The 26,587-nt window shown below is 36.1% G+C and overlaps 1 protein-coding gene and 1 long non-coding RNA gene across 3 annotated transcripts in view; one reads left to right on the forward strand and one right to left on the reverse strand.

Moving 5' to 3' along the window:
- Positions 1 to 26,380, forward strand: part of LOC119772436 — a 34,716-nt gene extending 8,336 nt beyond the window's left edge. The window contains exons 2-3 of the long non-coding RNA XR_005279255.1: positions 20,134 to 20,212; positions 26,206 to 26,380. This is a non-coding gene — a long non-coding RNA (uncharacterized LOC119772436). The remainder of the gene's footprint in view (positions 1 to 20,133; positions 20,213 to 26,205) is intronic.
- The window catches only part of sema4ba (sema domain, immunoglobulin domain (Ig), transmembrane domain (TM) and short cytoplasmic domain, (semaphorin) 4Ba), a 68,039-nt gene that overhangs the window by 9,739 nt on the left and 31,713 nt on the right, over positions 1 to 26,587 (reverse strand). For both annotated transcript variants that reach the window (XM_038268861.1, XM_038268860.1), the window contains exons 2-8: positions 18,843 to 19,213; positions 4,953 to 5,113; positions 4,703 to 4,765; positions 4,188 to 4,286; positions 3,541 to 3,652; positions 582 to 698; positions 212 to 369 (exon numbers count right to left, since the gene is read on the reverse strand). In XM_038268861.1, coding sequence (XP_038124789.1) covers positions 212 to 369; positions 582 to 698; positions 3,541 to 3,652; positions 4,188 to 4,286; positions 4,703 to 4,765; positions 4,953 to 5,113; positions 18,843 to 18,960 — 828 coding nt within the window. In that variant the 5' untranslated portion in view covers positions 18,961 to 19,213. The remainder of the gene's footprint in view (positions 1 to 211; positions 370 to 581; positions 699 to 3,540; positions 3,653 to 4,187; positions 4,287 to 4,702; positions 4,766 to 4,952; positions 5,114 to 18,842; positions 19,214 to 26,587) is intronic.

Here is a 26,587-nt window from a genome sequence, read left to right on the forward strand (position 1 = left end):
AGTGTCCATATAATCTGTAACACTCCCTGCATGAATTACACTAAAGGTATTTATATGCATAAATCAAGCGGAACACTAGGGCGATAGCCGTACTGCTCCTCTTGTGAGAGCAAAATCTGTTGGGCTCGTTTTGGGCATTATGACAATTATTGTTATTTCCACAAAAAAAAAAAAAAAAAAGGAAATATCCAGAAGTGCAAATATCACTCACCTTACACACACGGGCGATGCGTGAAACGACGGTGTTGTCAAAGAAATCAAACTCCTTTCCTGCTTCACTGAAGAAGAAGTAAATCTTATCGTCATCGCCCACAAGGTTGCCCTTGGGTAGGCTCTCCTGAATGTAAGCCGAGCCAACAAAGGCTGGGTCTGAAAGGAAAGTAACAGTACCGTCACACTGGGATCTGGGAACACTGCTGAGTGAAACCCACAACCAGCAGGGACTGGAGATGGTTTCACTTTCTAGGCTGCTATGCAGCATTTCTCTGCTTTTAAGGCTGAGTATTTATCCATCCTGCAATAGAAACCTTCTTGCAGGTAGTGATAATAAAAACCATTGCTTTGCATCCACACCACTGTACCTTGAAGCCAGTTGAGAGAGTTTTCCGTTTTCAGAGCAGTGCCTTGGCTCAGGCTCTTGTAGATGATGGGTTCATTTCCTTGGAAATTACTAACTGTGCCGGCATACAGTTCCCCATCTGCAACGCAGGCAAGAAGACAAGAATGATCACAATGTTTCCTCAAAAAATTAGAAAGGCTTCAGCGTCACATAGTAGGCTAACAAGATCCGAAGGCAAGTTTCATGTCTAAGTTTGTTATGCTTCCATTTTTCACAAAACTTATTAACCCTTTCATCCCAAATGTATAATGTTCTATACTGAATTTCATACAATCTGTTACTATTATTGTTTTTCCTTAGAAAAAACATCTATAACAAATCCTGTATTGTTTTTATCCAATAGGTTAAAGATCAAAGTTTAAACCTACTTGACACAAATTCTAAGACATTTAATGTCTTTCAGAATTTACAGGAAAAGAAGTTGACAATTTGTTACATTTATTTATTCTTTTATTCATTCATTTATTTTTAAATCAGACAAGTCACACAAGAAATACCTTTCGAAAGGGTTGTAAGTGTTTTTAAATAGGGGTCGGTATATAAATAATTTAGCAAATTTTACCAAAGGATTTTTTTAATGCATTGAATTCACATTTTGTTTGGGGAAATATGAGGATATACTATTAACTATACTAGGAGTTAATACTATAAGCTCCTATGTTATTTCATTACCATACAAAAATGATTAAAAAAACTGTCATTGTGTTGTTTAAAGTTCTATTAAGTGGTTTAAATGTTAACCTAAAGAATTTTCTGTGTAGCATTTTTCAGATTAGACTAAAAAGTAAAGGTTTACTTTGAGAACATGAGACATACAAGAATGAACATCATATGAAAGCTAGGATGGTTCTTCAGCTTCACAGAGTCATTTTTTGAGACAAATTCAATAAACTACACAGGCCATCTTTGTTTAAGTGTTTTCAGTCCAGCTGTTATACTCCATGGCCTCTGATTTAATATAAGACTCCACATTAAATTGCCATTAATAAGTAAAACTAATTGACATATGAATATTGTATCAATCACAGCTAGGTACTCTAAAGTCTTATTTGATTCTCAAAAACCATGACTGAGATCTCTAGATTTCGTCACACCCAAATTTAGCATTTTTTAAGATAAGTACAATTTAGTACCCGTATTTTCACGACCATAAGGCGCACCGTACTAAAAGGCGCACTCGGCGCAAACGGTGGCGTAACTTGCCCGGCGCTGCCTTCCACTTATCCTGAAACTGTGGTCTCCGTCTGTCATCCATCGCTCCCACGCCGCTCGCAGCCTTACTTTGAACGGCCGCTTCACACCGATGTCGAGCGGTTGAAGTTCCTTTGTCAGACCCCCGACATAACGGCGAGCACAGCGTTCATTTGATTCACCTTTTTTTTCCCATCGGCTGTGAGATGGGCACGCAGCGATGGTGATGCGTGGAAAAAACCATCTGGTCTCCTCACATACACCTCCCTCAGCCACGCTTTCATCATCTCCTCATCCATCCAGCCCTTTTCATTTAATATCATATGTCATCAGAGCGCTGTGTCTGTCTCGCTGTCAGCTCCCAGATCAGCTTCTCTGATTGGTTGATGCGGCGCGTCCAGCAAAACTTCAATTTTTCCATCTCGAGCAGAAGCAGCGCGTTGGCGGTGCGTCAGATGCTTAAACGCTTCCCGACCTGCTGCACCTGCTGCTCAAAACGCGCTGCGGGACCTTTTGCTGCACCTATACACGCGTCAACCATTGACTTTGCATGTAAACTCGCTGCTTCTGCTGCACCTGCTGGGTCCGGTTCACACCGATGTCGAGCGGTTGAACAGCGAGCACAGCGTTAATTTGTTTGCCCATGTTTTTCACATCAGCTGTGAGATGGGCACGCATGGAGTTACATATTAACAGCGATGGTGATGAATGGAAAAAAAACACCTGGTCTCCTTACATTCAGCCACTCTTTCATCATCTCCTCAATGAGGTGGTCTCAAAAGTCGCAGTTACAACACACATAAGGCGCACCGCACCAAAGGGCGCACCGCACATTTTGAGGGAAAAAAAAGACGTTTAAGTGCGCCTTATAGTCGTGAAAATACGGTAATTGATGCACTAAATGGTAGCTCATCAATCAAAGGTAACAGTCATATTTTATATATGAATTTAAGTACTCAAAGTAGGCCTTTAATAATCTAAATTGTACATGCATAAAACATGATAGAAAAAGAAAAACATAGGCTGCTGGGCAGCACAGTTGTTTGGCTAAATTCCCCTTAGGTATGAGTTTATGCGAGTAATGTTGTGTGTTGTGTGTCACTGTCTCGCCCTGTAATAAATTTGCAACCTGTCCAATCTGTAGGCTGTCTCTCATCCAATTAACGTCAAAGATACCCCCCATAACCCCACCAGGATAAACGGCTATAGAGAATGAATGGATGGTTCCTCATGTGTGTAAGTATTTAATGAAATGCAAACTGCCAGATGTGGAAAATAACATGAATATCTCTGTACCTGTCATTAGACTTCAAATAAATGACAGCCAATTTGGATTGTAGGTTAAAGTTAAAGCTGCAAAATCTCCCTTTTCCCTTCTTATTAAAATTATTATTATCATAAACTTGAAAAGTAGGTATCAAATTCCTTCTGGCTTTTTGTTTTTTTAGTAAAGCTCATTTCAGTCGTAATAAAAGATCATTAACTCTAAATAAAATAGAATTATATCAAATATTTACAATATTCTAAAGCAAGTTGTGTAAGACTTAAAGTGAACTATTGCTACAATGAAATTATTTGTACTGTACATTTTTTTGTCCTTTTTTAACTCAATTTTCAGCACACTTGTTTTGTTTTACCAAGCAACCAGTCATAATTTAAAGGACAACTTATCATTTGATTACTGCTGGATAATGAATCAAATGTGCAGTATTCAATCTGTATAGACCTACCAGCCATGATGGCAGTGGACTTGTACTCCGGGTTGAACGGGCAGCGGCTGCGTCCATCTTCTGTAACAATCTCACCAGCATCACTTCTGACAAAAGAGAAGTCTCCTGTCCTCTGAGGGACAAACACACACCACATGTCATAAAGGGATTTCAGAGGGAGAGCTGTAAGTAAACTGACAGAGACCTCACTGTCAGGTTCTGCTTTAAAAGGTGGTCAGCCTTGGTCAAAGTTGAAATACGGGTCAGTTGTGTTTGTTTTTTTCTGGCTTGTTCTGAAAGGCACTAAAAGATCTGAAGAAAATGAATAAAACCAGATCGATTCTTATGTAATCTGATTGAGTGCATTAAATATTTTATCTCCACTGCATACAAGCTAATAAAATAATGTACGTATATTGTATTTGACTGGTCTGCACGGCTGAAAGACTGCTGAGAGAGTAGAAAGGAAGGAAGTGTGATGCATCAGATTTGAAATACTCTTTTCTACTCCTCTAAAATCAGTGAAAGAAATTCTATACAGGGTCCTGCATCTGGGTAATCACCTTTTATGAGGACTTTGCTGTTGTCTTTTATGTCAACATTCCAAAGAAAATATTGCAGAAGCACGTTTACAGAACAAATGGGATGTCTGGACGTCCACAACTTACAATGTAGGCACAGATAGGGCTGAAGGCGTACGTCCCACAAACGTACAGGAGAGTGCTGTTCTTCTGCAGCAAAATCTTTATGTAGTTGAAGCAGTCTTTCTGTGTAGGAAAAACACAAGAAGTAATTATACATTCTTCAGATACTTCGAACCAAAACACAGAATAAAGGGGCTATATTTTATTTCTTGTCTTAACAACAAAAACATGAAAAATAAACCACCTTGCACAAGTGTTCCAGTGTCAAAGGTTCAGAAAGTAAACTAGAGAAGTTTAAGAAAAATTTGATGAAATGAAACAGTGTGCTCCAAATGGAAAGGCAAAAAACAAAAAAACAAAAAAACATTGTTGTGAGATGGAAATTTCCAGGATGACAGGAAATGTCTGTGTTCTGTCCTACCCTGGACTCAACTCCCAAATGTCGTTCAACAATAGTCAGAGCAGCCATGCACATCGGTAAATAATTTTTGAGCCATGAGAGTTCAGCTACGTGCACTTCAAACCAGCAGTTGACTTGCCTGAAGATCTTTGCCTTTGAAACTGCACTCCTCTCTCTTCCTCTCCGGAGTTTTCCATGTGAGCTGCAGGAAAGATAAGAACACTTCAATGCTCATGCTTTGGTGTTAACACACTGAGGGATATCATATTTGGTTTACACATTTGTGATTGATTAACCCTTATTAACAAATCTCTGCTTCATATTACAGATTCAAGAACTATATACCTATTGATATTACAGTTTACACATAGTGGCATGCAGTCTCTTACGCTTCTTTTAAGCTTTGTTGCACTGATATCAGAGAGGTTGAGAGCAAAGAGAATCTCCCGGGCCCCAACATAGAGCATGTTGTCTTCACTGCTGAGCAGGAAGGAGGTGAAGTTGTACACCCCGTTGGCTGAGAAGCTTTTTGTTGTCCTTTCCTTTGCATCTAGACAAAAAAAAAGGGTAGTAATAGTAAGTTGCAGCTACTGTATTTAATTCAGCTATTACACAATAGATACAATAGTTCAATCACCATCTTCACAGGAAAGTCAATAGTTGTTACGTAAAAAAATAGCTTTTGTTAATCAGCAACATCATCATCAATGTTATTTAATGAGTGCTTTAAAACGGCTGAACACAAATTGTTGAACATTGTTCAAAATAATAAAACACAATGAAAGAAAAATAATCAGCATAAAGATGTAAAATAGGACAATTATATATATAAAAAAATGTTTATACGAAATATACAAGGTCACAACAATTAAGTCTTACCAGTGTTAAAAGCCAATCAATTATATTTTTTAAACAAAAGAAAATGAGTAATTTTAAAGTAAAGACTTGCGTTCCTCTATAATTTGATTCCATTTGATACAGTTTACGTGTGTTGATTATGAAAGGAAGACTGAAATGCAATGGATTATTCAAAGTTTAAGAATGGATATCAATCATTACTCTACAACACTAAGAGACTTCCATGCACTCTTAGGAAAAAGAACAAAAAAAGTCACTTAAATATGCAAAAACAGTCATGTTTAAAGTGCTTCTTTTATTTAATCTTCATTTTGGATACATTTCAAAAGCGTCTCAAATTCAATTCTGTCTTTTTATAGAAACATATACTTTGAGATGTTTTGTGAACGCCATTCCCATCACTATGGCCTCTCTTGGTTAAGGAAAAGCATATTTAAAATATATGTGGGTGGTTTACCAACACATTCACACTAAATCAAAATTTCACAGAAAAAAAGATACTCTTATGAGTGTGTTTTTCTGTAGGAAAGAAAGACTCATGTATCTCTCAGAATTACACACTATCAGTGTCTAAGTGGCTTTGATCCAACAAAGATAAAGGTTAAATTATCATCTCCGTACATGATTCCTGCTGCTGAATTGTTAGCTCTTGTGTTTCTGAGTTTTGCACATCGTCAGAGGTGGCCCAGCTTGAACAACTTGCCTTGATTGCATTCTAACATAAACACAGCTTTTTTTAAACTGAAGATCCTTTAGGATTGTTCGCCTCTAATGAGATTTTACAGGCAAGTAGGAAAATTGTAAACAGTTGAGCTTAAAGCTAATGCTTTCAGGAACTGAGCATTTAATTTGGTAAAAAGAGGACCCAAAATAATACGTACAGTAGTATAAACCTAAAACTATTTGTTTTGAAAAAATAGTACTTATTTAATTCCATTAACATTCAGCTCATAGCTTAGTAAAATAATGGCATGCACAAATACACACAGTAATGCACTTTAGTGCAGAGTCAAATCAGTTCTGTTCTAACAAGACTGGAACCCAGATGCTGCTGGCAACAATTGAAGTTATGGCACTTCCCTGATTTATTCCAGGTAGAGTTGTGAGGTGTCTCTCTTAAGGAGCTCACTCACCCTGCAGTGTTTGTGTCCTGATTTAACCGAGCCTTAGAGTTCTACAGCAAGTAGAGAGACTTCCTCTCCTTTGGGAAGACAACATGTTAATAGGAGTCCATCGCCACAGCAACAGCGAGCCATACTGTAGTTAAATCTGTCTGTAAAACCACAAGAGGCTATGCTCCACGTACATAGATCCACTGGGGGCTTTGCAGTAACACCACAGGATAAATGAAAGGCTGCACCGTTATACCATGCACCTTGTTCGGTTTCTTCTACCACAAATAAATAAGTCGGAAGTAATCTTTGTCAAAAGCCGAGAACAAAAAACCACTGAGACAATTGAATATTGAACAGAAAAAGCGCTGCACATATATATATATATATATATATATATAAATATATATATATATATATATATATATATATATATATATATATATATATATATATATATATATATATATATATATATATATATAAATATATATATATATGTAAAGTGTTCACTAGAAGAAAGGAAACAGAAAACATAGCACATCTTGCATCTTGTAAATACGTATTTTACTACTGAAGTGTCCATATCGCCAAGCTTGTTGTTTTCTGAAGAGCCAAAAAGTTTCACAAGGATTATATCTTTCACTTCAGATGTTTTCTCTTTTTTTTGAAAGAAACAAATATAATTTTAGGAGTGAAAGAAAGACAAAATATATACAAACCAAGTCAGGCTGTCACAGTTGTGACAACAAAGTTAGGACAAACTTGCACAATCTTTTAAGATGTAAATTCTTTGGCGTGCAAACCCCTCAACAAGATTCCTTGTTTTCCTTGAAGATATGTAAAAAAAGGAAATGTTTTATCTTACTGACAAGTAAAATACATGAGGGATCTGTGTCCTTTTGTTGAGATACTGAGATGTATATGAAGATAATTCAAGAAACAACAACAGCAACAACACCCTGCCCTAAAAGGAAAGTTTTCCTAAAAGGAAACTGTGACTTTGTTAGACTTAAATCTATTTAGATCAGGATTCCTGAATGTGTTTCAAAAAATTGAACAGCCTTCCATGATTAAGTTTTTAGAAAATCTAACTCTTTCGTATTGATGTTAACATTCATTTTTGTTCCTTAATCATTTATCTTAAAACATGTACTAATATATGGGTCTATTCTTCCCCCAATAACAGCCTGATTAAACTTATATTTGGTACATTAACTGATGGTAAAGATATTTGATTAGTTTGGCTGGCCACTTAGTACTCCCTTCATCTAAAAAAAAACATCCAGATACTATCACTTACTAATGTCTAAAGTTGATGTATTTTTGTTCATATTCAATCTTCTTATCCTAAATGCTAGATTACACATACAGAGTAAAACCAAAAAGCAAAGGAACTAACTTTGACTTCTGATATTTGTGTTTAACTGATGGAAAAAAATAATAAGAAATTGAGCGGACCTGTGATCCCCTGACCAGCCACAACTGAATAAATGATAAACCAAAATGTCGTCAGCAGCCAGAGCAGGAGGCTTTAAATCTTGTCATGTCACTGATAGCAGACCACTGATCTTGGACTTTGTGAGAGCTGCTTTGTGTGGTTATAACATTTCCTCCGTGACCCTTTCCACGGAGCCATGAACTGAACACTCTGTAGTTGAACCTCTGGCAGCTGCAAGCAATAAGCGATCAGAGCTATTATTATGTCATTAAAAGTCATTTATTCAAATGAAACCACTAAACTCAGTTAAAACTAGCTTAGACTGACTTTCTATTTTTGTAGGCAACATATAATAAAGTATATATAAGCCCAATATTCTGTTTTATTAAGTCAGCTTACAAAAACATGATGATTTTCTTTTTAAGTGTGAGGCATCCTCTCTGAAAGGAAGTGTTGAGTAATCTGTGCTTTATCCAAAGGGGGAACAACGTCTTTCATTTGTAGACTCAGACTTCAAACAGGCTGAATGGTGCATTTTTGTAACAGCTCATTCTGTATCCGCTCTTTGACCAGTGAGTTCAGCACATTATCACAAACAAAAACAGACTAGATTTGAGTTGGAGATCACCTTCAGTACCTTTCATAAGGATTCAGATAATTTCTGCCTAAATATGAGCTCTCTATTATGATCTAAATCTACAGACTCTACTCATGGACACACTAACAAGGTGACTTTATTTGGCGCCTTTCATGCATTGACACAGATATATAAACTAGTGTCATCAGCATGTTAAGAGATACTATAGCACTAGGAAGCATATTGATGTTGAAGTGTCCCAAGAAGGAGCACCGAGAACTTGACATGATCCTCGTAAACCTGATGCAGTCCACCTGTGCGTATTAGAGCACAGTGAGTGAGGAGTTTCAAATAGCAAAACATTGCTGAACGTCATTCTGATGAAGATATTTTGATAAATTTTCTGTTCCAGACATTATTTCAATAGTAGCTTGATCTCACATAGAGTTCTTTCTTTTGACCGATTAAGAACAAATTAAACCAGTCTCCCCTGGACACCAACATGACAGCCAGTGTAGTGACTGATATTTCTGCCAACAGTGAATGAATATGTAATTCATAATTGCAGAGATGAATAATATATAATAATTTAACCTAATTAAATGGACACTTGTGTCTAAGTAATAACAAATGTAGTCATTTAGTGAAAAACTAGGTTTGGATAAAAGGTGACTGATGGTGCGAGACGTCAAGTCTGAAGGAATTGTAAAATGTGTTCATAACCTGAAAGATGATTAGATATAAGTCCTAAATTCCTCGTAGAACGAATTTATTAACATATTTGTTCGTACGAGCGGTTCTTGCATGAGGCCCACTGTCTTCAAAATCTTAAAGACCTTGCAAATGATGTAAGCAGAACAACAAACCAAAACTATGCAGATGTTCTGTATTTATCACAGATAAAACCATAGAGAAAGTTATATCATTAAAATAAGTGTCAGCTTGCATTCAAAACAGGTTTTCATTGTGTAGAAAATGAGTGAGCAAAGGAACATTAGGGGACAAGGTCCTTTGCTTAAGGCATGAGGAACAGATAGCTTACTCATGTTACCGCAGCTTTGGGAGAATGTAGAGCCCTAAAGGACTGACCACAGAGACAGGAAGCTTTAACAGGGGTCAAACTATAGCATTGTCAAATTGTTTCGTAAAACACAAAACAGCCACAGTGGATCCCTAACTAGATTATCCCAAGTATTTTAAATGTTGCTGTTAAAAGCTCTTCCTGAATGGATAATTGTGTGGAAGAGGACCAGAGAAGCTGAATGACAGAGAGTAGAGCATCTGGAGTGCATTACAACAACAGACCAAGAGGGTCCTGCAGGCAAGCAGTAAGCCTGCTGTTTGTGTTGTTAAACTTTGGGGCTGAATGCTGTTAGATATTGTCCCCATGGACTTATCCCCACAACACGTTATTTGCTAATTTTTAATCATGTCATGTTGTGAATGTGAGCTTTGCAACTAACTGAAACACGATGGAAAAATGAGGAGGAACGAAGGATAAATGTGTCTTGCATATTCACACAGCAGGGATTAACAATAAGCTTTGGTGGTGCGATTTATAACACCACAGCAGGACATTGCAACAATTCAGTTAATCTGTAAACATAACTAAGACTTTACTCTGCTGATTTACTTAAAAGGAAAACACCTCAGAATAATTGTTTTTTAATTAAAAAAAATTTACTAAGGCACTCCTTGTTCATTCATAGCACAGCATAGCCTGAATTTACCATAATAAAGCAGGTGCTGGTTCATCAGGAACTCACCATGACCCGTTTCCCTGCTGCTGGAACATAAAGAACAGAGGGGCGGTACAGGAGGTCTTGACCTGTTTCTAACTGGAGAGCAGTCCTGAGACCTGACTATTTGTTCTGAGCAGTTACACTTGCTTAGCACGAAAAACACCTTGTATGCAAAGCAGCTCTGCACAGGTCAACAGGTACAGGATTATATGGGAGAATGGGGATAATATGGTTTTATGGACTAACACACTCATACAAAGGATGATTTCTCAATCAAGTAGGATCTAAACATAAAGAAACTATATATATATAGATATGTATATATATATATATATATATATATATATATATATATATATATATATATATATATATATATATATATATATATATATATATATATATATATATATATATATATATATATATATATATATATATATATATATATATATATATATATATATATAAAACAACTAAAAATATTTTGAAGATAGAGAATTGGAACTTCTTTAACACATAAACAGAGGTTGCAGAGTGGAGAGAGGATGTGAACCCTCCCATCAAATGTACTTGATATTGAAATCAAACAAACAACATTATAGTTTCATATCTAAGTTTGTATGAAAAGCTATATTGAATCTAGCATTCCTTTTAATTATCAAGATAACTAATATTAATAAATTTATATACACTTCTCAAAAAAATAAAGGGAACACTGAAAGAACACATCCTAGATCTGAATGAATTAAATATTCTTGTTGAATACTTTGTTCTGTTCTACATTTGGTTGTCCTGCATTAGGAGGAACCCAGGGCCTGAGGATCTCATCTCTGTACCTAATGGCAGTGGTGCTACCTCTGGCGAGCACATGGAGGGCTGTGTGGCCCTCCAAGAAATACCACCCCACACCATTACTGACCCACTGCCAAATCGGTCATGCTGAAGGATGTTGCAGGCAGCAGATTTCTCACCATGTAGTCTCCAAACACTGTCACATGTGCTCAGTATGAACCTGTTTTTATCTGTGAAGAGCACAGGGCTTCAGTGGTGAATTTGCCAAATCCTGGTGTTCTCTTGCAAATACAAATTGTCCTGCATGGTGTTGGGCTGTGGGCACAACCCCCGTCTGGCAACGTCAGGCCCTCATACCATCCTCGTGGAGTCGGTTTCTAAGCATTTGGGCAGACCATGCACATCTGTTACCTGCTGAAGGTCATTTTGAAGGGCTCTTGCAGTGCCCCTCCTGTTCATCCTTGCACCAAGGCAGAGGTAGTGGTCCTGATGCTGGATTTTTGCCTTCCTACTGTACTTATGTACTGATCGGTCTCCTTGTAGCGCCTCATCCCTCTGGACACCACCCTGACAGACACAGAAAGCCTTCATGCCACAGCTCGCATTGATGTCCAATCCTGGATGAGCCACTTGTGTAGGCTGTTGAGTTTGTCTCATGTGACAATGAGTGTGAAAGCATCACCAACATCCAAAAGTGATGAAAACATCAGCCAGAAAACAAAGGTACTGAGAATTGGTCTGTGGTACCCACTAGCAGAACCATTTCTTTATTGAGGGTGTCTTGCTAATTCCCAATGATTTCCAACTGTTGTCTATTCAGTTTGCACAATAGCATGTGAAATTGATTGTCAATCAGTGTTGCTTCCTAGGTAGACAGTTTGATGTCACAGAATTTTATTTTGATTTGTTATATTTTGTTGTTCATGTGTTCCCTTTATTTTTTGAGCAGTGTATAAATAATAACCAGTGAAATAGTCATCTGGAGGATGGAGTCAACCAGTACAGATGCTTATACAGAAGGTGGTGTGTTCTAAAAGGGTATTGAAGAATAAATGTAAAAAAAAATGTTATATAAAACATTTAATGGTTGGAGATGAGTAAATGTGGTATTTTGATCAACTTTATTACAGTAGTCAAATGTGAGAAGCAATATTTGAATTACAATCAATTTTCTTACTGAGAAAGTAAAACAATTGACTGATGAAGAAGTTTTCAAATGATGTACCATAACAGAATGTTTATGAGAGCTGAAGGAAATAAAACAAATGAAGCCAGAGGTCTAAATAATTAAAAAGATGGAACAATTGATGTAGAATCCAAACTTGTAAGATGAAGCTTGAAGCCAGATATTGAGTTTTTCTTCTGAAACAACATAGAGTGCTACATTATTTTATTAAGAATCAATTAATGGGCTTCAAGCCAAACTTAACTGTTTCAAAGTCCTGTTAGCATATAAGACATAAGATGTGATTAACCTAAATATGGATCACATGCTTTTACCTTAAGATAATGAGGCATTTAGATGCAATTTAGATGATTTCTGAAGCAAAAACTGGGCAACCAAATCAGACAAAAAGATGAGTTAAACTGCGGCAAGGTTGTTATTAGACAACACAATCTAAATAATTCAGAAAATACTGATCTGCTGGAGTTATAGAATAGAAGAGAGAATAGAAGCAAGACTAAAAGGCAACTGTAGCTCAAATTGCCACTAAGTACAAGAATGCAGAACACTTTACCTGAACAAGGCTACAACTACAGCAGCTCACAAAAGCTGCAAATTAGCAGTTTAAAGAATTGATGATAATTGTGCAGGAAGTTGCAGATGGTTTAATGTCAAAGTTTGTATAAAAAGCATGAAATCATGGATTCATCTTGCCTCTTTTCAAAGGATTGGGATGGTTTCAGAGGAGTGAAGGTGCGGGATATATTTTCATGGCAGTACCCTTACCACCAACTGATAATTTTTTGAACTAGTGCTGCTCAATAACAGAATCATAAATTATCATTGTGATGCCAGCATGTACAATATTATCTCTGCAAAACTTTGCATGACTAAGATATTGGAAAAAATTTAAAAAATTTTATGTTACACATAGACTCTTACTGCCCTGTTTGCCTTTAGCTAACATAATCAATCGAGATTTGAATGCTTGGAAAAGTGAATGATGAAGGGAAAGGACCAAAGACAAAGAAATTTATTTCTCTGTCTTTTTATGACCAACTTATAACAATATTTTGATGGATACTTCAGCAGGATAAAGCACTGTGTCACCCACAGATCAGTAGAGCTCCTTTTGGTTTATTTGAACATTACAATAAGTTTACAACACTCCAACTCCATCCACAGCCACCAGATTTAATTTAATTTGAAGACATTTAAGATGTGGTAAAATGGGATTTTTGTATCATGCTGTGGTATCGTGCCAATCTGGACTAAGAGCTTTAAAGAATAAGCCACCAACAGGTTGTTAAATGTATTCCACAAAGAACTGAGGTAAATATGTAGGTATGACAGTGTTTAACCAATATTAACAAGGTTTCCCTAATACAGTGGAGGTGATGATGGTAACATCCAAGGGCGTAGGTTTGGTTTCAACTTTGGTAGGGACACTATTCTTCAGTTTCATTGGTCCTTTGCAAAAATATGCATGCTCTTTTTTATGCTTAATGTGAGCTTCAGGGCTCATTTTGTTTAAAGAGAACAGCAGCATTTCTTGCTACATTAATATAAATCTTATCAGCACTATATGCTCTAGATGCTGTTTATCAATATTTAAAGCATAACTGGCTCTGATGAATGTGGAATTAGGACTTTTTCCACTTTGAAGGATTGCATTTAAATTTACCTGCGACTAAGACAGTGTCTGTTTAACCAAATATAGTCTATAATATGTGGATTTATCCTGTGTTTTCTTCTGAAGATATAGAATTGTGCAGAGGTAAACAGAGGTAAACCCCCCTCTTATTTTTTTATTTTTATCTAATATGCTCTCTCTGGATCATGCAAAATAATACATTCAAGGGACAGCAAATAAATGTATTGTATTTACATGTGCACTGGAACTAGAAGAGGAACTGACACTGAGCATTTAAAGTATTAATATTAGAAGTTGTACATCTGGGCTGTAGTTACTCTGTGTAGCTAATTTCATGTATTTTATCTATGGCTGAAACAATTAATCATATTAACAAATCATTTAAATAATCGTGAACTATGTAATTGATTAATCGTTAATTGGAATATAGGGCCACTAAAATGTGCCTTTAGACGACAGAGCGACCCACTTAGAGCAGGAATTATACCAAGATTGTAAAAAATATGTCAACATTTTGCAGTAAAAAAAAAAAAGTTTTTGTCTGTCAATATTCTCCATCCAGAACTCCTCCAAAGGAAACGTTTAAACCTTTCTGTTTCACCTGGTTTCATTTCATAAAAGATCTTCTTTAAGGAGCCTTTGGCTATCTGATTAAAGGATAAAATAAAAGAAATCCTAACGTTGTGAACTTACATTTCTCAAGTTCCACAAATCAATAAAACTCTCTCCTGCTTCTTTATAGAACTCCAATCAGAAGCTTTCGCCTGTTTTAGCGTAGATAATATTTTTTTTTTAATTTGGACTAGTTTCGTAGCCCAATATTAATTTATTTTAGCGTCTTTTTTTTCCGCGCTCCAAGCACCCGCGCGCGCGCACATACAGACTAGAAAACACACAATCAGAAAGAGAGAAGGCGGAACTTAAGGCAGAATAATCAGAGAGTTAAACCGCGCAGCACAGTTGATGCGCTGCTATGTGAAAGGGACAGGAAAGAGCAGGCAGCTGCAGCTACCAGGCAGAGAAGCTGCGAGAGGAAAAGAAGCGGCTGCTGTATAGTAAATTATAAACATGTTGTTTACATCCAATTATTGGTAGGGACAAATGGGTCCGTCCAAAATTTTGGTAGGGACATGTCCCTATGGTCCCTATGCAAACCTACGCCCATGGTAACATCATGCTCCCTTATACGAAACGTTGGATTCAGGAGTTTGTAAGAGAGAGTTATTTGCCTCTTTGTTCAAACAAACAAACAACAACCTTTTTATCAACCCTGTCTGAATTTCATATTTAATTCTTTTTAAAACTTAGTTTTTCCAAATTAGTGCTTTTTTCGACAGGTTACCCGATTATGTAATAAATGGAGTGCAGACAGCAGCCGAATCTTTGAGCTTTATCAAACTGTTATTTGGTTAAATTAGCCTAAAATGACATTAAATCTGGCCTTTATAAAACACATGGATATCTTTTGAGGTAATTTAGATGTTTTATGTGATATATTTTTTTTTATTTTATTGTAATAAAGTGCATTGGATCAAGCAAAGAATTTCCCATTGGTAAAATGTTGTATATACTTGTGCCTTTACCATAGTTATACTCCTTTATATTCATAGAAGAAACTCCAACATTAAAAATTTTTTAGATACAAACAGCATAAAGCTATATGATCACTTGACAAAGCTGGTTTTAATTACCACAGAGGGGCTGATTTAACTAATTTGAACACATCAAGCATTTAAATAATTTAAATTGTCTTGCTCCAACTACAGCTGCAGGGAGGCTCCTAGCACATCTGGCATGTTAAAGATGGATCAACTGGGAAAAAATAGGGATAAAAGGGGCTTTTAGGTTTACCTTTAAAAGGTGCTCAAATCACAAAGCCTTTCAGCATGGTCTGCATTAAAAGCCTGGAACAAAAGCAAAGAAGAGGCAGATGCAGGCTTCATGAACCTATGATCTGTAGTGATAGGCGCATAATGAGAACCAGACAAGTGTTCGTACCATAACACATACAAATTCCCTTTCATTATTAATGGCTGACTACCCTCTTCATTAAGGCAAGGGCGAGGACTAGAGGGGGACCAAGAGGGACCCAGAGGGAAGTGGAAAGGATGTTAGATATTGTGGATGTTACCGATAAAGATGGACCAGCTGACTCTCAGGCCTTCCCAAACTGTAAGAGTTTAGGCATGCAAGCTGTCAAGCTAACAGACTCCAGATAGGACAGCGAGCACCGGAAGCCGTGATGAGGCCCTGCAGTTTTTGCTGTATAAAGTTCACGTCTCTAAGGCTTGTAGTTCTGCAGTTAGCTTTGATATTGTGTACACAATTTATTTCTGCAAGGAAACTGGAACATGTTACTTTAACCGAACTGACGTTTTCACAGCTAGGCAACGCCTACAGTATCACAAGATTATGATAAAATAAATTTTGGTGGCTAAAACTTAGAGTTTGTATAACTATGTGTTCTAATCCAATCTAAATATAAACAGGGCATGTTTTCATAAGAGATTATTTGCATTCAGAGCTGTCATGCACATTGAATAACTATTTTATGTTTAAGCTGAATGATCCTTTTTGCACAGGCTGGACTAGGGTATAATTAACCTTAAGTCAAACCAACAAGATAAAAAAAAAAACTTACTGGCGTCAGTAACGCTTAATGCATGCATTAGTTTATATACTGACAACTTGAGGCACGCAGGTCATGCATGTTTTATGGCATTGTTTAACTCTGGCTCTACACCCTAAAAGCAAATCTTTGCAGCAGAACAGAGGAGTGCATAAAGCATCTTTTCACAAAGTGATTGATGATGTGTGTTGTTGTGAAACACTCAGCCAGGGCTGCTCTATGGGCCCTGCAGAGACTGGGGAGGTTAGAGAGATTACATGTTCAGGTAAAAAGTCCAACATCTAGAGAAGGTGCAAGCTCAGACAAGCTGCTCAGCTTAGTTTTCAGAAAGCGTGCACAGCACAGAGTATTACTGAAAAGGGAATCATACGACTTTATAAGATCACTCAACTAAATCCTTCCACACAACCTTTCCTGACATTATATGATGAACTCTGAGTCACTCACCACAGTTTAAATTCTGAAAGCCTTCACTGATTCTTTAATCTCTCATTGTGTTTAATTTCTATAGAGATAATGAGACACAATTTGTGTTTAAATCCAGCTTGTCAATTGAGTTGCATCACAACAATAATTAGGTCCATGGTTATGAATTTACTACATGGTCTGTTTTAATAATCGTAAATCCTCCTGCATGGAAAAAGCATAAAGCTTCATGTCAGCTACAATATATTTTATCAGTGAAATGTGACAGAAGTATTCCCATTGCTTCAAAGTTTTGTAACATTTTTAAAGGCAGAGATATTAAGAGATTTTTTGTTGTTGCAAGAAATGGTTCTGAATGGGTTAAAACAACAAAAGGCCTGTACAAATCAGGCTGTCATTTGCTGTGGATTTACATTATATTTACATCCCTAATGCATGAAGTTAATGACGTGAAAAAACTTGGAATTACGTTATTAATGGTGCTTTCTTCTTTTTATTTTTATTTTTTTTTACCCCTAGACTTCCCAGAATGCACAGGTCTGTTCATTCATAGCTTTTGAGAGTTTGGAGGTCCTTTAATTAGTCTGTTTGGTTACTGTTGAATGACAGTTGGCTGCATGTTGTGGTTCAAGCAAAAGTGTCTGACATTACTACTTCTGGAGCCTCGGGCATCTCAGGAGCAAACACAAAGCACCTTTTTGACTTTAAAACACTGTTTGTACAAGAATCTGCACAGTAAGGTTTGTGGTTTTAACATATCAACAGCACACTGGAGTTTTCTTTACATTATTATATCATTCCATTCTGTATGCTATATTAACACAAAGTGTTCTAAATAATTGAAAGAAAATTATTTATAAGACAAGTATTAAAATCATTGACAAACAAAATTTTGAAAAGTGTTTTTCTCATTTCTTTATGCAGCTACCGGTAAATAAATTTCAGGGCAACTATGCACCTAACAACTTTTAAGAGTACTTTGCTTAATTGCTTGAGCAAAGATGTGTGCCCTTTAATGGACAATAGAAAGAATATAGAAGTGCAACAATACTAACAATCAATAAAAGAAGAAGAACTGGGAGGAAAAGTAATTTTAAAAGGTATCAAAAATGCAGTTAGGAAAAGCTGTTCATAGGATAAGTGGTATTTTTTTTATACAACAAATCAGGCCTTTAAATTAGAGAAACAATAATAAAGAAAAACATTGTGAGAGGTTTGCCACTATTCTGCGGACATGAAAGACATAAAAGAGGGCAATCTAAACATTTTGGCCTACAAGTAAAATGTGAAAAATAATTAACATATGCTTTCCCTCTGAACCCACTTTCCCCTGATGAAAGGTCATTCAATCAATCAATCAATCAATCAATCAATCAATCAATCAATCAATCAATCAATCAATCAATCAATCAATCAATCAATCAATCAATCAATCAATCAATCAATCAATTTATTAATGTTGTTTACAGATTAAAGAAAAAAAACGGAAAATAAATAATGAGAACATTAAAATATAATCAAAAATAATTTAGAGAGAGGGAAAATTTAGTTAAAGAGAATAAAAATATTTAAAAAAAATTGAAAGATGGTGGCAGTAGAATTGTGCAATGAAAAACCTTTTTTGTAGCAGGAACAGGGAAACTTTTTAGAATTAATAGGAAAACTATGTTTGGTTATGTTTTGTTTTAGAAATATACTCTGTTTGGTTGATCATATAAAATTGAAATGTAAGAAATATCTTTAAGGTTTAAATGGTATGAAAACTTTTGTAAGTTTCTTTAAAGAGCCCAAACTCTTAGAGTTTTTTAAGCAATCATCAACATAGGGAATATGCTATGTAAGACTAGTAAATGGTTTTGTTTTATAAAGAAGCAACTTACTGTAGGGAAAGCTGAGGCGTGGAGTGACATCATTTTCTGTGACAGCCACGTGAAGGAAACCAATAAGTAGGACATTGCAGGCTAGGAGACACAGCCAAACCATCCTCATCGTCCCCATGCCCCCTCAGGTCCACCAGCCAGCTGTCACTATTTGTCTCTTTTAGGCTTTGAGGGAATACATGAAGATCTTCTGCTTCTGTCTCCTTTATCTGTCGCTCTTCTCCTGTATTTCCAAGCGCTTCAGAGGGAAAACCAGAAAGATCTTGCAAAGACGGGAGACTCTTGTTGTCTGAGATGGCAACTGGTGACCCGAGAGAATGACGAAAAGCCTCTTCCATGCATCCACTAAACCACAGGGTCTGAGCAGATACCTTTGAAGAAAAATACATAAAGTTATATTAGCATTTTTCATTAGCAAGCTTTTCATATATATATGTCCTCAGGATCTACTCTCCTGCATAATTTGAGTATATCCCATTTTCAACAGGCCTGACTTAAATAGATGGGTGATTAGCAGGCCCCTTAATCCCATGGTAGCCACTGAGAAGGGAATACAATCATTTGATGCAGGTGCTGGAGCAAAGACACTTCATAGCCTGTAACTTCTGTAAAGCTTTCATGTTAAACTGCATGTTTAAGTTTTATTGATGGTGTACTGTAGCTACATGCAGCTACATGAGGGATTGCTTCAAATTCAATCACACAACGTCAATGATTGTCTGCTATCGCTACACGCTCATCCAGGAGGAGTGAAATCTCCAAGTCAGTGACGCAGGGCATTTAGCTGGGTTTCTTTAAATACAAAACTTTTTTCAAAATCTGTTTGTGTTATTTACTTAAATGGACTTTAAAGTACCTTGAGATTACACTTGTGAATTGGCACTATATAAATGAAGTGAATAGGACTGAATTAAATTAGATTGTAAAGCCAGCATTGGATTGGATGTTATTACCAGATCTAAGTAGTCACTTCAGAGAGAAAGTGAAAACAGCATTAAGAAGCCACCTGCACTTGATTATGGTTTACTGTGTTTTCTCCAAACAGTTATCCACTGATGTTTCTGATGAAGCAACATTAAATATGCTTAAATAGCTCATCTATTTGCTGTTGCTTAGCTTTTTATCACATATCCTTTCATATTGGTCTTTCAGATTTAGCCCCAACATTGCCCCCGATAACCCCTATCGACAACTTAGCACCTGAGTCACTGATCTCAGATCAATTTTCTGTAAAAAAGTCTTTGTCTTCTAGTGTCTCTCTTGTGATTCTGTTTTATTTTGTCTTTTGCAGCCTTCAGCAAGAGTCATTCACATGTGATAGTCACTCTGCGGTGTGGAAGCTCCAACTCACTTCCTCCATTTACCCTAAGGTGTGATTACAGTCTGGCTGTATGTTCTTCAGGTTTGTCAGATAAAACCAATGAAGTGTCTTTAATGAATTTATCAAAAAAGGAATATGCTTTCTGCCTTCATGTTGCTTAATATTAAACAACAGTGCAAGAACTTCTGGACAATGGGGAGAAAAAGAGTACAGTCGAAGCTTAAAGCCACAAAAACATAAACATATGGCATAAACAAGGCATTGGGTAAATCTTAAAGGATCATACAAGTGGACCAAAAAATGTATTCCGACTGTCAAGGAAGGAGAGTTTGAGTTTTTTTTTGTGTGCTGTAAAGAAGTAGGATGCTGCATAATTACGTGCCAGACTGAGACAAAGTTAAATAGATCCGATATAAGAAAAAGAAAACTCCTATGGTGAGCAGAAAGTATCAAATTTAAGAAAAAAATACAGCCGTTTGATTTGAATAGAGTTTGTAAAATAAAATAATCAAAATCACACCTTCAGATTAATCCTTCAAAAGTAAAGCTGGGTTCATCCCCTGCTCAGACCCCACAAGCACAAATATTAGTGGGCTTGTTAAAGAAAAGAAAAACACTTTGGAAGGGATAAGTTAATTTACAACATAATGAACATACGAGTACAACTAGGATTCTGATGTAACCAACTGGGCAACTTAAAATATTTATTATATTGTTAGGTAAAGCCATGAAAAACAAAATTACAAATAAATTTATCACTAAATAAATTTTGCAGGTTTTAAAAGCTATATTTAAGTGATATTAACATTAATATATGCTACAGTGTCAATAGGCATCCAGTTAGCTTGGCTTTTATAAGACACATGCACATGACAGCAGCTAGCTTCTCTCATTTCAGTTTAAACAGGGCAGTGCTACAGAACACCTGTAACTCTAGCTAAATCCAACTTAAACTAAAGTTTAACTGCAGCAAACAGGAATACTGGTAATTATACTGTAATAAAGTGTTGCAATTAAGTATAACTTAAGCATTGTCCAACATATCCTGGTTAAAGCCAGACAGTCATACATGAATAATTAGCCAATTTAGAATTCATTTGACAGGAAAAACCATTAATAAACACATGGTTATTGGAACCCTAGACATGTCTCTTTCTTGTTAACGCAGTCTGCTTCTTATAGTATGTGAATGTGAAAATGTAACAGCACATACTAGGGATTTAAAGTTTCCTTTTTCTTGTGTTCATCTCAGGCAGAGCTGAAAATGTGACATTGTTGATTAAGGTTTTAGTTGTGTTTTCAGTTTAAGCAAACTGATTTGTAATAAATTATTAACCATCTGTGTATCTTCTTGTGTTATAATGGAAGTTAAGTAGAAATAAATGTCTGAATTCCTTATATTAATATGATTGTACTGAAAAACCTTCGATAAAGCTTTAAGATGATAAACAACAGTTTGAAATCAAAATTTAATTTTGATGCCTGTATAGGAAACCTTAAAATTTAACTTATTCAATTTGTGAAAATTTATATAGATTGTAGTAATTTATTAACTTGTTTCAGTTTATGTCCTCTACTAATAAAGTAAAAATAAAATAATCTGCTCACCAATACAGTCAAAACCTCTCCATTAAAACAGTAATAGAGTTATAGGGTAATTCATTGATGTAAGTCTACTGAACACAGTGAGGCGTAAAGGAAAACCTCAGCACATACACCCCAGTTACAACCTCAAATGCTCCATTACACCTGCCACAAGAAGCTGCTCAGACGCAACCAAATGGAGATTCAGTTTCATGTGAGCTGTGGAAATCAATGGCAGACCATAGTGAGCAGTCTATTCCTGGATTCTGTCATGTAGATCCAGATTCTTAGTCAATAACCACTCGGATGCTGGTTTGGAAAGCAAAAAAAACTCAGACAGGAAATAGGAGAAGCTTTTTTATGCAGCAGAGTTCTAATAAAAACCTGGGATTTATCATTAGTATTTGGGTTGTGTGTCAGTAAGCAAAAGAAGCCAGCATGGATCTGACCGAGCAAATGTGGAGAAAGTTGGAGGGTATGAGAACAAGTGCGCCTCTGACAGCAGAGAAATCAACATGCAACTCTGCACTTCACTGCTCTTGCCTGCATGATGCATAAACTGAATCATCCCTTTCACCCTCTACACAGACATGATAGTGTACTCCCTATCTGGATGGTGCTCCCAAAACTCTGTCTACCATCTCCTCCTACAGCACTCGAAGATTTCTCTCTGTACTGCCTTCAGATTTAGACTCATACTGTAAATTCTACAGTTTGTTTTGCTTTGACAAACTTTAACATTGAGTTCAAAACACTTTAATTTTCTTATAAAGGCCAAGATACTTCTTAAAAATATACATAAAATGAATAAGGCATTAAAGATATATATATATATATATATATATATATGTATATATATCTTTAATGCCTTATTCATTTTATGTATATTTTTAAGAATTATCTTGGAGTATCTTGATACTTGAAGTATCTTATATATATATATATATATATATATATAGATATATATATATATATATATATATATATATCTATATATATATATATACATATATTCGTTTTACACATCTAGACCATCATATTTCAGCAAACACATGAGTCTAGCGCCAACATACACTACAGATTTCATTATTATAACCCTCCAGACCACAAACTTCCTCTGGTTCAAGACTACTGTACATCCAGGAATATAAACCAAAAATGGAGAAACAGCAAACCCTGAGTTTGTCTATGTCAAGGTTAAAACACATTGCTTGGAGTTACCTTTTACTGTTTTAACTATTACCTGAAATGTACTTTCTAATGCATTTTCTTTTTTCCATTTTTGAGTTGCTTTGTCACCTTAACTGGGCCATTTTTCTCACATAAATATCAAGATACAAAGTGAGTTTAACCTGCTGACAAGAGAAAGAGATTAATGAATCAGCCAAATAGATATTCTACAGGAAATAAAACTAAATGTATTTGTAACACAAGAAAAGGAGATTTATTAACGCATGGAAAAGCACTAAAACCGCCTAAAATATGCATCTATGACAGCAAACCATCAAGTAAAAAGTTGTTTTTGATGCTAAGCTGATATAAACACTCCTAATAGAGATTTATTGTGTTAAAAGACAGAAGTTGATATTTTTTCACCCAGTCTGCCAAAACATTTTACAACAGGGTATTTCAGAAAAGAGGAAATTACTTTTATATTTAGCTGAACTGGGAGTTTCCCAGAACATCGTCAGTCTTTTCCTGTTGTCGTGCTCCAGCACTACATATATACATATGTGTATATATACTACATGACAGCTCCACTTGTATGAGTGCGAGTGGTAGAAATAGCTGTTCAGTTGAAACAGGTGGCAAGCCCATAAGCATGTGCTATTTCAGTAGAACAGCAAGGGTCAAGGCTCAAAGCACCGTCTGGAAAAGTGCCAAATTTGACCTTTCTGCATTTGATGCGTGCCAAAAGCCACCTGTATGTAGAAGCACATGTGTCATGTCCTAAGTCATGTATTTCCACATGTGGCCTTCAACCTGTGTCTAACTCCCCCACCTCCTACTCTGTTTAAAAGAACAGACAGATGCGAGACAAGGAAAATATAATATATGGAGAATATCATCTGTCTGAAGAGATTTAAATGGAAGTGAATGCCTGCAGCACATATGCTCAGAGAGCCTGGTTTATCATAAGTGCTGTGTGGGCTCACTCTTAAGACCACTTGTGTAAAGTCCCCACAGTCTTTCAAAATGTTGCTTCACTGTGGTAAGAGTGCAATCACACCAGAAAAATCCTTCAGTCTGCTTGTTTGGTCCAAACCAAAAGCGGACTTATATTGTGTTTTCTTTAACTCACAGCAAAGCCATGCATGTCAAGATCAATGCTCCTGTTGGTCAGAAATAATAAGGCAGGACAGCACAGATCCAGAAATGGAGGAAAACTGCTAGAGGAGACCTGCATGCAGCAACGTATTTGGATAATTATTCTAGTATTACATTTGCAAAATCATGTGTGTCAAGAGCACCTCTTTTAATGCAGAGTTCAAGACTTTTTTAATTTGGTAACAGTGTCGCAGAATGCATCCTTCAAGCCGAGGGAACAGCATAGCCACGCAACATCAAAGCAGGTATGAATTTCATACTAGGTTTGCTTCTATATTGGCTTGCTAAGTCCAAAGACAGGTATGCTTTCTGCGTTTGGGTTGGACTGAGGTTGGTTTAAAATCATTCCAGAGACAAACCGCACCAGAGTCTGTTTGGAAGCAGACCGAGGCCACATCAAAGACTGGGTCACGGTCCAATTAGTCGTTTCATACCAGAGCTGGCTGGTCATTATTTACACCTCCACAAAAGTCCTGCCCATGATGAGAAACAAAGTCTGGTCCATTTAAACAAACCTAATGTGGCTGGTGTGAATCCACCCTTTGTCAGAACTGGTGATGTTTGTGAATTAAGCATGTTTATATTTGCACAACATAAACCAAGTACCACCTTAAAATGGTGTGACGAATCATTATCAAAACTAAGAATTTTAGTTTTTTTACTAATTTCACTTTAATGTTACTTCAGTAACATTAAAGCAATGAGCCAGAGATGGTTCTTCAAATTTAACACAAAGATGAATGGTTTACTCTAGCCTATAGGTGGTATTGCTTTACGTTTTACAGCATCTGAAACATACAAACAATACACAATTATTTACCATACATGCAATTGTAGAAAACAATAAAAGAATAATCATGGAAAAACATGATGTATTTTTCAAACCAGTTTAAGAGTCCCATGCAAAATATTTAGTCACGTTTAAACTACAAGCCTTAATAGAGTATTTTAAGCAATGGACTACATAAAGTAGGACATAACTTGGCATTTTATCTCTGCAAGGCTGTGCAAGAATATTCTAATGACTAGGGTGGTATGTTGCGGTAAAAATAAAAAAAAAAACCTTAAGAAATTGCCCTAACTGAAAAATGTCTATGTACTCCTTAACTTTTCAAGTTGATCAGAATGTGTATGAATTTATGATATATCAGTAATTACTTATAATAGGTAACCAATGATAGTATGTTTTCTTAAAGCACAAATATGAAAAAGTAATTTCCACTCCTCAAAATAGGATAGATAGGAAAATATTCTATTCAGTTTATGTAAGTTTGGTTACAGATAGCAGAAGAACACAGCGCAATAAGAGCTCTAGTCAGAGCAATCAGTAAAAAGGTTTTAAACAACTGAAACTGTAACAAAAAAACCTAACAAGGACTCACTGAGGTTCACTTACTGCAAGTGTTTTGGTTCATAATTTCCATTGCAATTAAATAGGTTTCTAAAAGTCTACATTAGTCTAAAAATGATAACGCAACTTTAGTATAACTTACAGACAGAAATTAAATGTTTGTATTTCTCCTCAGGAATTTATCAAAGCAAACCTTTTCTCATTTTAAACTCACATCCAGACTGAGTTTACAGTATTTAGGGAGCTGTAGCTGGCACAGCATCAGCCAGAGTTAATGCTACAAGACATCTGCATCTCTCAGTGATTGACTGAATACTCCTTCCTGCTTGACCTATTTTTCGTCCAATTCCCAGACCCTGTTCAGGATAATTAATGGCTGGTTCATTTCAGAGTAAGCATACAACAGTAATTATGACTATAAGCCACTCCATGGACTTTTAATTGCCTAATTAAAATCTTATTAAACTGTTGAACAAAGATAAGGGACATTTTGAACCCTTGCTCAAGGAAATTCAATGCATCAAACTTACTTCCTGTATGGAGACATTGGGTCAAAAATGCCAGTCTTTATCAAAATTTTTATTTTTAAATTTTTTTTTTATTCCACAATTTTGGTAAAAGTAATCAGCAATATATGGAGAGGTTGGTGTAATTTAAAGCTTCAAAAGTAAGTAAGCACATTTCACTAGTTCTTAAATCACTGTTCTCTTAGAAGTTTATATGTATTAAAAGATATTCCGTTTCATTCAATTTCCCCTCTGCAACAATTTCCATAACAGATGCCGAAACTGCAGACGAGGCTTGCTGATAAAATGTCAAGCGGCGGAGCACCTGGTTTGATTGCAGAGTCTGCCACAGCTTTTAATGCCTGACACTGCGAAAAAAGAGCAGCAGGAGCTCCGCAGCAGAACCAGAAAACCTGGACAAAAGGAGCTTTCACTGAAGGTTTTTTTTTATAGAGATCCTATATCCTATACAATGCCTTGATTTTTTTTTTTTTTTTTTTTTGTGACAGACTGACACAAAGTTGTGTTACAGTAAGCAAGGAACTTTTATTTACTGTATAGAAAACTCTTCTACAAAGAAAATCATCATTAATAACTCAGCAAAGCAAACTAATCAAAATAAACCTGTTACTAATGAGGTTAAGGAAAAGATGAT

The sequence above is a fragment of the Cyprinodon tularosa genome, unplaced genomic scaffold (genome assembly GCF_016077235.1).
Source record: "Cyprinodon tularosa strain WSP-4 unplaced genomic scaffold, ASM1607723v1 ctg71, whole genome shotgun sequence".
In the NCBI taxonomy this organism is placed as follows: domain Eukaryota; kingdom Metazoa; phylum Chordata; class Actinopteri; order Cyprinodontiformes; family Cyprinodontidae; genus Cyprinodon; species Cyprinodon tularosa.